A 14,976-nucleotide genomic window follows, 5' to 3' on the forward strand; every position below is an offset into this window, starting at 1 on the left:
GTTGGATTATATGCCTTCTGAAGTACTTTTCATTTTTGAAAATCTGAGTCTGTTAGAAGGCCCACACACTTGAAATTTTATTACTCCAGCAGTGTGCCAAGTTAGTAAGTTATAGGCACACGTTGCCTACATTTGTTATACTGGACCCTATGCTTGGGTTCAAAAACATCAGCTATAGAAGTATAGGCTGGGGAGACACAACTAGACTTCAGAACTTATGAAAAATATTTGGAGAAATTAGTGGACCTCAACTGAAGTCAATAGTGTGATTTGGCAGTACCTCCACCTAACAGAACTTTATGCTACAATAATAGAAACAGTGTGCAGAAATAGGGAAGTGAGAATTCTATTGTATTTTGCATTGGTCAGATTTCATTTGAAGAATTATTCTAAGTAGCAATAAGTGGAGGTTGCAGAGACAGGTTTTGGTTTTATGAAGGGAAAAACAAATCATCACCAACTGTAGCGCTCCAGAACTAGCATGAGCTTCCTCAGGAGCTAGTTCCCTTCCTGTTATTGGAGGCCAGATGACCGTGTTTGTGACTGTCATAGAGAGAATTTCCAGTTCCATAAGTTTGGACCCTTTGTGGTCTCTTTCAGTCTGAGGTTCTGTGAGTTTATGAGAGAGTTCACATGCTTGAAATTCTGCTCTCCCAATAGCGTGTCAACTGCTGGGTTACATTCAATGATCCACACAGAACAACAATGGTAAAGTAAATGTTTCTAGATAGACTAAGAACTGTGATTTTCAGTGACTCTGTGGGTCCATATGCATGGCTACAGTGCGGTGAGGAGGAGTGAGTATGGCTAGCTTGATGCTACTATACAATGAGTTTATTTTAGCCTTATTCTTTATACAAATTCTTTGAGTTTTCAATGCTTTGTTCTTCCCTCTCCAAAGACCTCTTCCTGGTTGGGAACATTAGTTCATGATAGATGTTTTTTCATTCATTAATTTGAGAAGAAGTCTCCCTTCTCTCTCTGACTGCTGGATACCTTGAAGTTCTTGCAGAAATCTCTTAATCCAGACCCTGAAGACTGAAGTACCCAATAGTAGAATTCAACACTTTAAAGTTTACAAAGTACTTGATGAACAGGTGGATCTCATTTGATCACTAGGTTTTGTGAATCTTCCTGTTGGTGAACTGCAGGGCCTTTTTATGGATTTCATTTTATGAAGTTTTATGGATTCAGTTCGTACAGCAAAACTAAGTGCCTTTGAAATGCCACAAATCACTGATGGTGAGACTATTTGACCAGATTGTGCTGTTTGGATCCAGGAGCCCAATGCTTGAGAGGCATGGCAAAGTAGCCTGGACATTATCCACTGTGCTCACTTTCTAGTGGTTTTCAGTCTATTGGTCTTATGTAGACACTGAATAGGACTCAGGGTAGGCCATCATTTTCTCCCTGTGCTTCCTGAGTAACCCTATGCCACGAGACCCCAAGTTGCAACTCTTTTTTTGGGTCAGAGATATCAGAGATGTTTTTAATACCATTCTGCTGCTCTACTAAATTATTTCTGGGAGTTCCAAGGCTATTCATTGCCCAAACCTGAAACTATGACTGCAGGAATTCCTAGAAAAGAACAGCCAGCAGTTGTTCTTTTGGTCTTTTGCCCTCCAGTGAGCTAATCAGCATTTAAATAATCCTTTACAACTGGCAAGGTGCTTTGCATAAAATATTTCATTTGATTCTCACAACAATGCTGGGAAGTAAGTACTATTATTTCTTCCATTTGACAGTCGAGGAAACTGAGGCAATGGAAGTTAAGTGAGTTGGCTAGGGTCACACGCCTTTTAAGGGTCTGAGGCCAGATCTAACTAATCATCCATTATGTTGTCCAGCTGCTACTTCATCTCTTCTCTCCTCTTCTCTTTTTCTCTCTCCTCTCACTCTTGCTGTCTCTTGTCTCTCTGTGTGTCTCTCTCTTTGTCTTTCTGTTCCTCTCTGTCTCTGTCTTTCTGCCTCTGTGTCTTTCTCTCTCTCTCTCTCTCTCTCTCTGTCTTTGTCTCTTTATGTATGTGTGGGTGTCTATCTCTGTCTCTCTCTGTTTCTCTCTCTCTCTTTCTGTCTTTGTCTCTTTATGTATGTGTGGGTGTCTGTCTCTGTCTCTCTCCTTTCTCTGTGTCTGTCTTTGTCCTCTCTCTGTGTCTTTCTTGTCTCTCTCTTTTTCTCTGTCTCTCTCTCTGTATATCTCTCTCTGTCTCTCCTTCTCTGTCTGTCTCTGTCTCTCTTTCTCAGTAGCTCATCAAGAAAGAAAAGAGTTGTGGATTATTATGAGGCCCTAAATACTGTCAACTTCAGAATTAATACTTGTTGCTCCTGATATTTAACTCACCACACCAGCTGGTGATATTGAGCAAACCGGACTATTGGAGGCGAGCAATACAAAAACAATCTGGGACAGTGATAGATTAAAAAAAAAAATAGCCTCTTGAGTCCAGTAGAGTCTGTGTAAATGCCAGACTAGGCCTTTCAGGTTCTACATCCCTTCCATGCATAAGACAAAATGGTTTTGGGAAGGGATAGTTGGTGGCTTATATTACAACCATTTTCATTTACTTTTGGACCCTGCTTAGTATTTGATAAAATTGGTCTGGGCTTTCCTCTGGTTGGAACCAAGCCTAGCAGACATAGATGTCTGCCAGTCTCAATAAATACCAGTCTGAAAAGAAGAAGATGGAATTTCAAGGGTAAATGCAAGAAATGTCTTCACTTGGTTGCCATCTTGATCTACCTAGATCTTTATAAATAGATAATTGCGGAGACTAACCGAGTCAAAGTCGCAATGGGAGGGACTGGGGGTGGCAGACAAATATGCTCTCAGAGGCTGTCTTGCCTTCCAGCAACTTCTTCTACAAGTTAACCTTGACAAAGAAGAGCTCCATTAAATGCTAGAAATCTTCTTGTAGTTGAGGCTGCATTTGAGACATGGAGACCCTACTTTGAGAGAGACCAACATTTCATCACAGTCCATCAGACCTCAGAGGCAGCAGGTCAACAATGGAAAACATATTAGCTCTGGATTTCAATTCCACCACACTGATGCACCTTGAGTGACCTTAGGCAAGTCCCTTCTCTGGGTCTTAATATTCTTATTTATAGATTTATAATATTCTTATTTATACAATTAGATGGACTCTAAGATTTCTTCTAGTTCTAAATCCAAGAACCCATGTTGGTTTAAGAGTCTTGAGCACCTCCAGGCTGTACTTCTCATTAGCTTTGCCAATATCTTATTTGTTTTTAAGCAGAATTAACTTTGTTGACTACTTTATCCAGGTCCACTATAATTGATGAGTAGATATTCTGTCACAAAAATTAGAAACTGAACATTCAATTGATCAGTACTGTCACCAGCAAGTAGTCACACAGCCCACAAATGCTACAGTAGCTGCTCAGCTGAGGCTGGAGTTCCTGGATCTGCAGTTCTGCCAGCAGCAAGCATTGCTATCTAGACCCAACTATCTATGTTACATCATTAGGACCTCTGCATCTGAAGGAAAGTCAATCTCAACATACACTTGCACCTGTATCACATCTGTACATCTAGTCCAGAGATGCCTGATATCCATCTGTAGCTTTAATGCTACAGAAGGCATGAGAGCCTGTTCAAAGCCTTGCATAATGTCACTGGAGGACTTAAATTACCATCAAAGATACACATATACTGACAGGTCCAGATCTTCTGATAGGTCTGTCTGTGCTTTCATCAATAGCATCTCAGGGCTACTGGCTAGTTAGTTTCACTTTCTGCTGATTTGTCTCCAGAGATATATTTTTTAAAAGAACATTTATGTGGCATTTTAAATAGCTGCAAAAAGTTTTATGTATATCACTTCATTGAACTTCCCTTCAAGCCATTAAATAGGAAGTACAGGTATTATGATACTCATTTTACAAATAAGGAAATGAAGACCGAGAGCAGTGCCTATGATCACACAGTTAATAAGGTTTACGGGGAGAGGGGAATTTGAACATAGTCTTCATAGGTTTATTTTATTAACTGCTGACTCCATTCAATTCAATGCTGGACTTCAATGCTAAGATTTGCCATTATCCCAGATGTTGGGCTATCCTGATAGATCACTTCTTGTACCTGAATGGTACTCCACACTCTCTCTCTTCTCACATCATCTCCTAACAGGCACCCCTCAGTCTATTCTTTTATTTTTTTAGGATACCCGGATCACAGTCCTCCAGGCACAACACCCCCTTTTTATGGCACATCACCCCTAATCTGATGGTCAGACAGCACAGAAAACAAAAAAAAATGACATCTCCTGTTGTCAGTTTCTGCTCTGTTGGGACTCAGATGCCAGCCCACGTTGCTCTCTGGGGAACTCTTGAGCAAGAGCAAAACCATCATCTCACCATTCCTATCTCCACAACACATCTCAGCTAGGACCTTTTGTGCCTGTCACACAGTAAGTGTTTAATTAGCTTGATTTGACTCCAAGCATTTGGAAAGGCTGAGATTCCCTTCCTTCTACTTCCTCCTCAAGAATCCTTCATTTCTGACATTAAATGAACTTATGCTGAGTGAAGTGAGCAGAACCAGGAGAACATTATACACAGTAATAGCAATATTGTGACAGTGAATAACTATGACAGACTTAGCTCTTCTCAGCAATGCAATGATTCAAGACAATTCCAAAAGACTCATGATGGAAAATGCTATTCACGTCCACAGAAAGAACTATGAAATCTAATATGGAAATATGTTTGGAATGATTGTATATGTAAAACTTATATCCGATTGGTGTCTTAGGAAAGGATGAGATAAGGGAGGAAGGGAGAAAAAAATTGGAATTCAAAATTTTACAAAAAAGGAATATTGAAAACTGTCTTTACATGTAATTGGAAAGATAACATGCTACTTAAATTAAAAAAAAAGAACCATGAATACTATTGTTCTGTAAGAAATGACCAGCAGGATGATTTTAAGAGTGGCTTGGAGAGGTTTGCACAAACTGATGCTAAGCAGAACCAGATCATTATACATGGCAACAACAAGACTATACAACGATCAATTCTGATGGATGTGACTCTCTTCAACAATGAGATGATTCAAACCAGTTCCACTTGTTCAGTGATGAAGAGAGCCATCTACAACCAGAAAGAGAACCGTGGGAACAGAGTGTGGAACACAACATAACATTCTCATTCTCTCTGTTGTTATTTGCTTGCATTGTGTTTTCTTTCTCAGTTTTTTTTTCTTCCTTCTTGATCTGATTTTTTTTTTGCATAACAAGATAATTATAAATATATATACATATATTGGATATGTATGTATATGTATGTAAATATATATATATATAGGATCTAACATGTATTTCAACATGTATTGGACTACCTGCCAGCTGGGGTGGGGAATGGGGGGAAGGAGGGGAAAATTTGCAACAAAAGGTTATGCAAGGGTCAATGTTGGAAAAATTACCCATGCATATGCTTTGTAAATAAAAAGCTTTAATAAAAAAAAAAAAAAAGAAAAAAGAACCATGGAGTCTGAACACATATCACAGCTTACTTACTATATTTACTTTTAGTTTTTTTCCTTAATTTCATAGTTTTTTCTTTTGTTTTTATTCTTCTTTCACAACATGATTAATATGGAAATACTTAAAATCATTGTACACATGTAACCTATAGGAGATTGTTTGCTATTTTGGGGATGAAGGAGGGAAAGGAGAAGGGAGAAAAAATTTGAAATTCAAAATCTTATAGAAATGAATGTTGAAAACTAAAACAAACAAATAAGTAAATAAAAAAATAAAAAGAATCCTTCATTTCCTTCTGTATATATCAAGCATCATCTGCTAGAGGAAGCTTTTCCTGATCCTTACCAATCACCCAATATTTATTTGTATTTATTCCATATATATGTGTGTGTATATAATATATATACATATATACATATGTACTATATGTATATACACACAAGTAAACATACACATATAAAATTTCCTTTATCTTCCAATAGAATATGAATTATTCAAAGGTAGGAATTATTTCATTTTTTGTGTTTGTACCACCAGCTCATGTCTAGCACATGCTAGGCGATTAATAAATGCTTACTGGTTGATTATTGATTGATCTCTTGTTTGCTTCCAGCTTAGGTCCTGGCACCCACGTGCTTAAGTCATGTGTGGCTTGGTCTCTACAGTGCCCAGACCTCACGTGGTCCAGCTTCACGTGGCTTCAGTAACCATACAGCACTCACATGATTGTGGTCACACAGACCAATATCCACAGCTCAGGCAGCAGCAAAGATTAGTTTTCCCACCCAGTCCCCTAGCTCAATCCCTACACAGCCTCAGTCCTCACATCATTCAATCTTCAGTCAGATCAGTCCCCACAAGCTCTACCCTCATACCTGTCATGCTGTACAGAATTGTTCCATTTTCTCCTTCATCTGGGTCCTTTGCCTGTAGGCGTGTGACAAGGGTTCCAGGAGGAATGCCTTCCAATACCTGATGAGATATGGACACAAAGTCAAACCTGGCCATGACACTGACCATGAGATCCAAACAGTAACCACATGGGAACCCCTCACCTTCTGACATTGAGCACCCAGTGTCTACCCTCTCTACCCTTTGCCCATTGGTCCCTTCCCCTCTTTTCCTGATCCATCATAAGGACTCTCCTTAGCTTTATGGGGAATCCCCCCTTTATCCCTTGAATGAGGCGCTCCCACCCCTCTTCTCCCCCCATTTATAAGAACATCTCATCCTATCTCACCTGCACGGGAAACCCGCCACCAGCTGCCCCCAGGGTATGTAGGAAGGTGGGACTGTTATCATTGAGGTCTAGCACCATGACATGCACTGTGCCTGTGGTGCTCCGCGGAGGAGCGCCTCCATCTTGCACTTGTACCAGGAGCTGGTAGCTGCTCTGCTGCTCACGGTCTAGACTGCGTCTTGTGGTCACTTCCCCTGGGGAGTGAGGGAACAGGGGAAAAGCAAGGGAGAAGAAATGATGGACCTGGAGAGCCTAGGCCCAGGGATTTAAGGGAGACAGAGTTCACAAAGTAGAGGAGCTGGGGCCCAGTATACTTTGCAAGGGCAGAACTCAGTGCGGAAGGACCAAAACTCTTGAAAAAGGAGAAGAAGGAATTAGGAAGTTGGGTACCAGAGTTTTGAGAATAAGGGGGTCCAGAAAGTCAGAGAACTGGAGGTTTAGGCCTCATGACTCTTAGAATCTGATTCAGAAAAGTAGGGAGCCAAAGCTCAGAATGGTGGGAGAGTGGTACCAGTGTTCAGGGTACCAACTAAGCTATCTAAGGAAAAAATGAAAAACAGAAAACGCATTGCATAATTTAAGATTTTTTTTTAAGTTATGCCTTCTTCTCAAATGAAAGCAAGAACAAAGTCTTTATTGCAATGCCACAGGGATCAGTCTTTTGCCCTTTCCTTTTTAGCAATGATTTAAAGGAAGATGGAAATGGCATGCATAGACAAATTTGTAAATGGCACAAAATTAGAAGAGATAGCTAACATATTAGGTAATAGGATGAAAATCCAATTAGATCACAACATACTCGAAGCAATAAGAGCCACTAGAATTTCCTCTTGAGTACATATATGACAAATCAATTGTATTAGTATAGGATTTGGGAAAATAGTTAACAAAACTAATGTGAAAAAAATTACATATTTTAGTTGAATAAAAGCTCAAATTAAATCAAAAGTAAACATGATCCTAGGTTATATGAAGAAAGACTTAGTGGCAAGAATTAGGAAAGTATTATGCCCTTCTCAAAACACAACTACAGCACTGCACTCAGCTCTATATATTTTATTTGTTTTTGATGAAGTATTTGATGAAGCTAAGAAGTGTTAAGTGTCTGAGACTAGATTTGAACTCAGGTCCTCCTGACTTCAGGGCCAGGGCTCTATCCACTCCATCACCTTGCTGTCCCTCCACTCTATGCGTTTTAGGAAAGACATGAAGCTGGAGAAGGTCTCCAAAGGAAGGCAACCAGAACCATGAGTAGGTACCTAAATATACAAGAATCTGTCAAAGAACTGGATGTTTAATCTGGAGGAAAAAAAAGACTTGTGTTGGAATCTTTACAAACTGCTAACTCATTAGAGTTGATAGATTATTGATCTGATTTTACAAGAAGATGTTTTGGGCCAGAACCTGAAACAAGGTACTAAGTAGAACTAATTGATACAATGCTTGTGTTCACACATTTACTCATTGGAGTTCACAAGTATGGGAGATTCACAAAGTAAACTTTGTAACTTTGTGAATTCACACCTCCCTTGAAGCTCTTAGGGCCAGAGAGCACTCTGGGAAGAAACCTATAATCCCTCTTTCTCATATCCCACAATTCCTCTCTCTCATATATAAGAGACAGACAGAGGCTCTCGGTCAGATTTCAGCGGAATTACAAGAAGAGTGGAGCTGGATTGGAGGCTTTTCCACTGTATCCAGATCTGAATCAGCCCCACCACGTTGGGCGCCAAAATGTTGTATTCTTCTTCTTTAATATAATAAGATAAGGTGGATCTCTCGGGGGAGGTTTTCTGGGGACAGCCTTAGTATCAGTTCAGATCAATAATTACCCCAAATGCAGCCAGCTGGTAGACTTGGGAAAGAGACACTAAAGCTTTTCAATTAAATGCTGAAATTGTACTCATATGAAAGGGGAAATTAATAGGGTTCCTAAAGACTGAACTAGGAACAATGGGGGGAAGAGAGGGAATGGATGGATTGAAGAGAAGCAGGTTCATTTCAACAAAGGAAAGCTTTTTAATGTTCTAAAAGTGGAAGTTCCTAGGAGGTTAGTGAATTTATAGAATCATATAATATTATAGTAGAAAGAAACTTCCCAGGTCATTTAGACCTGGGCTCCTTAAATTTTGTCCAGTCATGACCCCGTTTTGCCTAAGAATTTTTATGGGACTCCAGGAATATAGGTATATTAAAATAGGTATACAAATCAAACATTTACGAATAACAAAGCATAAATTTGTGATCCCCAAATTGTTATAAGATCCCATATGGGGTCATGAGCCATAATTTAGGAAGCTCGGATTTAGACCAATACATATGTGAAAAGAAATTTATTCTCCAACATTCTTAAGCATTGGTTATTCAGCTTTCACTTAAAGACCTCCAGTAAAAGGGAATTCACTATTCTTTATTTTTTTTCCCCTATTCTTGAACCAAGACAAGATAACCACTTCTCAAAGATGGTTATGGGGAGAATTCCTTTTCAGATATGAACTGAACTAGATGACCTTTTTGGTCCCTTTGAATTCTGAGCCAAAGATTCTCCAGTCAGACCTGGGGTTAGGGTTAGAGTCCCTGTAAAGGAAGTGGGAGGATGGAGGTGGGAGTCCCTCTGGGTTCTCTGTGGATGTGTAATGATTTGAACAGGGAGTCAACCTGGAGTCAGACAAAAAATCCACAAAGTTTCACTGGTTTTTGGGGGTGTGTGGAAGGGTCAGAGTTGGGATGAGAGGCTTCTAGAGCCTAACGGATCAATCTGGAAAGGACATGAGTCTCACTGATCTGCAGATACTCGTGAAAGGGCTAGAACTGATGATAGGATCAGAGATCTCAGGAATCTTACCTGTCTGTGGATGGATATGGAAGGCCCCACTCTCATCCGGTGGCTGCAGTAGATGGTAAGTGAGGTGTCCATTGGGGCCCGAGTCTCGATCAGTGGCTGTAATGCGGCCTGCAGTGGTTCCCGGTGGCTGGTTCTCAGCCACAGCCAGGAAGGTGGGCTCCTCAGTGAGACGGGGCCCATGGTCATTGCGGTCTTGGATGCTCACCCTCACAGTGGCTGTGCCTGTCAGGCTCCCTTGACCGTCCCCAGCCACAGCCAGGACCGGCAATGTGTATGCTTCCCATGCCTCACGGTCCAATGCTGTCCGCACCCAAAGCCATCCACTACGTGAGTCCACACCAAAGGTTGTACCCACCCCATCTGACTGTAGGTGGTAGGATATAGGGGGCCCTCCCTTAGGGCCCTGTGCCCGTACCTGTAGGAACTTTGTGCCTGGGGCTGTACTTTCAGACAACTCCACATTATAAGTAGGGTGGTCAAACTTGGGGATCCCACCCCCAACCCCGGGGTCAGTCCCACCAGCCCTGGACCCTGCCTCTTGCACAGCTACTCGAAGCAGGAAGCGGCTGGTCAGGGGGGGAGAGCCACCATCACGTGCTTCTAGCTCCAACTCTTGGGCCAGCCCACCCAGTGTCCTCACGAGCTGCACGTGGCCCGTGGCAGGGTCCACGGCAAAGGCTCCTTTCCCCCCAGCCACCAGTGTGAAGGTGACATGGCCATTGCTACCAGAATCGGGATCAGTTGCCCGCAGCGTATACACAGGGGTGCCCGGGCCAGCATCTGGGGGCAGCCACACAGTGTCCGTGGGTGAAGGGAAGGCAGGTGCATTGTCATTCACATCTTCCAGCAACACACGAACCCGAGCCAGGGCAAAAGCTGGCGGAGACCCTGTGCCTGCACGCACCTCCAGCTCTAGCACTGGCCCCAGGCGCTCCCTGTCCAGCAGGCGCCGTGTCCGCAGCAATCCTGACGCCCCATCCAACGAGAAGAGGCCCTGTGGGTCTCCCCCCGAGAGTGTGAGGGCCACAGAGCCCGGGCGGCCTGCCAAAGGGAGCGGGAAATTATAAGGACCCCCCCACTGCTAAGCTGATGGGGAGATACAACTGTGTCTGGGAGGGTCACTCCAAGCTGGCTTATTCACCACCGAATGGTTCTGTCCAGAAACAGGGGCACCGAGGCTTGAATCTGGGTGGATAAGTATTGGGACTACTGGGTGAGGGTGGCTGGTCGCTCAAGAATTTCAGTGTTATAGACGTGAGACGTGATGGCTGTGTGGAATCTGGAGAGGTGGAGGGTTGGGAAGGTGCAAAAGTGTGCATGAATGTGTGCTGAGAATAAGTGTGTCCCCAGGAGGGGGAGTGAATTTTTGTGATGCTGGGCTACAAGTGAGAGTGTGTAAATGTGAATGGGTAAGTGTGGGGCACTGAGACAATGAGTTTGTCTATCCCTTACTACTCATATCCAATCGTGTCCATGTAACTGGTTCATTCCAAATCCAGATTCCAAATCCATCCCTTTTTCTACACTCACACAATCACTAGCCACGTTCAGGCTTTATCACTTCTCACTTGGACCATTCCAAGAGCCTCCTAATTGCTTTCTCTGCCTCGTTTCTCCTTTCCCCAACCCTCACCTCCAAACTCAGATGCCAAATTGATATTCCTAAAGCACAGGTCTAACCATGTCATATCCGTACTCAAGAGGAAACTCTAGTGGCTCTTATTGCTTCTAGGATAAAATACAACCCCCTCAAGTGGTCATTAAAAACCCTTCACAATCTAGTTCCAATATTCCTTTCCAGGCTTATCACACATTATTACTCTATCCTCCCTCCAGTTCAACCCAAGCAGCTTGCCCTATTTTTTCCTTCTCTCACCTTCACACTTTTGCCCAGGCTGTCTTGTCTCCCATGCCAGGAATCTACCTTTTCTCACTTGTACCTCCTCTAAAATCCTTATCTCCCCTTAGAAGCCAGCTTAAATACCACCTTCTTTAGGAGGCACCTTCTGATTCTCCCCAGTTTGTTCTCCCCAAATTACTTGGTATATATTTTCTATTTACTTAGAATGAATGGATTGTTTCCCTTATAGAATGAGGGCTCTTTGAGGGCACTCTCTTATTTTTGCCTTTAAATCTCCAGTACTGGATATTTAGCTGGCATACAGTGGGTTAGAGGCCAGCTAAGTGCTCAGAGTGCTGAATCTGGAGTCAGAAAGACCGGAGTTCAAATCCAGTCTCAGACACCTAAGAGCTTTGTGATCCTGGATAACTCACTCAAACTCTTCCTGCCTCCGTGTAAACTATGGATAATAATAACACCTATCTTCTAGGGTTGTTTTGTGGATCATGAGATAATATCGGTTAAATGCTTTGCAAATTTTAAAGCCTTATATAAATGTTAGCTACTATTATAGCTAACTTTATAAATGCTTCTTGATTTGACTCATACAAGATAAGTGTGTGTGTGTGTGTGTGTGTGTGTGTGTGTGTGTGTGTGTGTAGGTAAATGTGTTACCAAGTGATGGGAAAATAGCAAATATACATATGTAAGTGTATGAGTGTGTAGCCTTGGGGGGGGTATGTTTTACCTGGAGGGTGGTGTGCCCGTATGGTGCCCACACTGGTCCCTGGAGGCACATCTTCAAGCACGGAGAAGACGTATTGTGCTTGTTCAAAGACTGGAGGCACGAGAGGCCCAGAGATAATGCTGATGTTGACCTGGGCATTGGGCTCAGCTCGAAGGCCACCAGCATCCTGGACCCCAATCTCCAGCTGCTGCACAGCATCAGCTCGTCCAGTCAGGGGCCAGGCCACAGACACCAGCCCTGGAAATAAGAGGGAAAACAACAGGGAATGGAGAGGGTAGGATGCAAAATGCAAGTTCCAGAGCACAGGATACAAAGACACAGGACAAAGATCATGGGTCACGTTACAGAAGACATAGCAAAGAGGACAGGGACTGGAAAATGAGACCCAAAGCAGAAGGTAAGAGGCAGAGGACACAGGGTACAGGACAGAAATGTGGAATAAAGAATAAAGAGAGTATAAGATACAGGACTAGTAGGGAGACAGGTTGATATCCATGAGGAGGATGGGAAATGAAGCTGGGAGTGGGGTGCTTGGGACATGTATTGGGGGAGCTAGGAGAACATCCTGGGAGTGGGGTGGAGAAATCCCAGTAACAGGATGGGATGATCATTTCAGGAGCAGTCTCAAGAACTGGGGAGGTAAGGGGGCTGGGGTGTTCTGGCTTCTCACCTGAGTCCTTGTCCAAGGCAAAGAGTGGGGGGCTGTTCCCAGCCAGGATGCGGTAGGTGAGGGTGCCATGAGGACCCTGGTCAGGGTCATGCGCACTGACCCTCAGGATAGCTGTGCCTGGTGGGCTCTGGGTGCTCACACTGGCTGCATATATCCTTGGGTAGAACTCAGGCCTGTTGTCATTCTCATCGGACACAAACACCTTTACATACACAAGTGACTTCAGGCCACCCTGAAAGGAAATGGAGATTGGGTGTGAGAAGCTGAGCTAAAGATACCCCCAGGGGCTTGTTCTCCCCACCAGGAGAAAGGCTCCTCCTCCTTACCCCGTCCACAGCAGTGACAGTGAAATCGAAGCTGGGCGGTCCTTGATCCCGGTCCAGACTCCGGGATGTGCACACTTCTCCAGTATGAGGGTCGATTTGGAACGGGGGCGGGCCTGTGGAGCTAAGCCCAGCTCCCAGTGAGTAGGAAAGGAGGCCAAATGGGCCGCTGTCTGCATCTGTAGCGGTCACCTGTGGGGGCAAAATGTGACTTTTCTTGAAGACTTTTCTGTTGTCCGGTCTCCTCCTGTTCCCATCCCCAACCACCACACTCCCTAAAGGGAGTCTGGACACCTATAGCTATGATAAACATGGGAACACGTGTCCTTCACTGGATCTGTAACCCCCTAAAAATATCCTTCCCTTAAAACAACTTTGAGATATCATATCACACCTATCAGATGGGCTAAAATGATAGAAAGGGAAAATGACAACTGTTGGAAGAGATGTGAAAAAATTGGGACATTAACCCATTGTTGGTAGAACTGCGAACTGGTCCAACCATTTTAAAGAGCAATCTAGAATTACGCCCAGACTTATAAAATTGTGTATACCCATAATCCAGAAATACCACTATTATGTCTGTTTCCCAAGATAATCAGGGAAAAAGGAAAAAGAACTTTTAAAATATTTATAAAAGTTATCTTTGTGGTGGTAAAGATCTGGAAATTGAGGAAATGTCTATCAATTGGGACTGGCTACACAAGTTGTGGTATATGATTGTGATGGAATATTACTATGCTATAAAATATGCCAAGATTGATTTTAGGAAAAAAATGGGCAGACTTGCATAAGCAAGGGCAGAATCAAGAGAATGCTGTCTGAATATTATTTGAAGAATAATTGTGAACAACCATGTTATTCTAATTATAAAGTACCTTTGAAGGAAGATACTATCAACTTCCAGAGAAAGAACTCAGAAAAACAAGAGCACATATATGTATATATTTACGGTTAGTTGCTGTTCTTTGTTCTGGACCAAAATATCGTCCTTATGTTAGAGTTGAGTTACGTACGGTGTGTCCTACCGCGCCTGATCAGACCGATACATGCCTGGAATACTCTGTCACATCTCAGGCACAAATGGTCCCTATGAACATTTGGGATGGACTCTAACTTTGCCTATCTCGCATTTCTTGTGGGTTAATTCAATTCTGTTTTAGTCATAGAGCATAGCACCTTTTCTGATGAGGTCACGCCATACTAGGGGGCTGTGTGCCAGTGTCTCCCACTGCCTTCTCTAGATTAAACCACCTTATTTCTTTCAGTTTTTCCTCAAACTCCTCTATTGTTTAAAGGAAGGAAGGAAAAGCATTTATTGAACATCCACTATGTCAACCTAGAGGGAAATTTCTAGTGGCAGAGAAAGCAGAATAGGGATAAATGTAAAATCTTGCTTTCAGATCATACAACCAATTCTAAAGTTTTTGAGAAATCTTGAGAGTATTCTTGTAATTGCTTCTTCTGACCACTTTGTGAGTACTTGCCCTCTGTTAGTTCTCCCTAAAATAGTCTTTTTGGCAAGCGTACATTTGGTATTCAAACAATGTGGCCAGCCCAACAGAGTTGTGCTCTCTGGAGTTGAGTTTGAATGCTTGGCAATTTAGCTTGAGAAAGGACCTCAGTTATAAAACTTAGTCAAATGGTGGTCTTTTCTAGTGTGGGGATGGAGAGAGAGGGAGAGAGATAATTTGGAACTTAAAAGGTAAACAAAAAATTTAATTAATTTAAAAAAAACCTCTTTCCCCCATCTTTTACCAAGGGAAGGGCAAGCTGCTCATATGAACCAGACCTGGACTAGAAGGA

At 42.7% G+C, this 14,976-nt stretch overlaps 1 protein-coding gene across 1 annotated transcript in view; it reads right to left on the minus strand.

The window, feature by feature from the left end:
* DCHS1 (dachsous cadherin-related 1) overlaps positions 1-14,976 on the minus strand; it is a 56,433-nt gene that overhangs the window by 26,117 nt on the left and 15,340 nt on the right. The window contains 6 exon segments of the mRNA XM_051987618.1: positions 6,380-6,476; positions 6,745-6,938; positions 9,590-10,630; positions 12,178-12,414; positions 12,848-13,079; positions 13,174-13,362. Of these exon segments, the coding sequence (XP_051843578.1) occupies positions 6,380-6,476; positions 6,745-6,938; positions 9,590-10,630; positions 12,178-12,414; positions 12,848-13,079; positions 13,174-13,362 (1,990 nt within the window).

Source organism: Antechinus flavipes, chromosome 3 (assembly GCF_016432865.1).
Source record: "Antechinus flavipes isolate AdamAnt ecotype Samford, QLD, Australia chromosome 3, AdamAnt_v2, whole genome shotgun sequence".
In the NCBI taxonomy this organism is placed as follows: domain Eukaryota; kingdom Metazoa; phylum Chordata; class Mammalia; order Dasyuromorphia; family Dasyuridae; genus Antechinus; species Antechinus flavipes.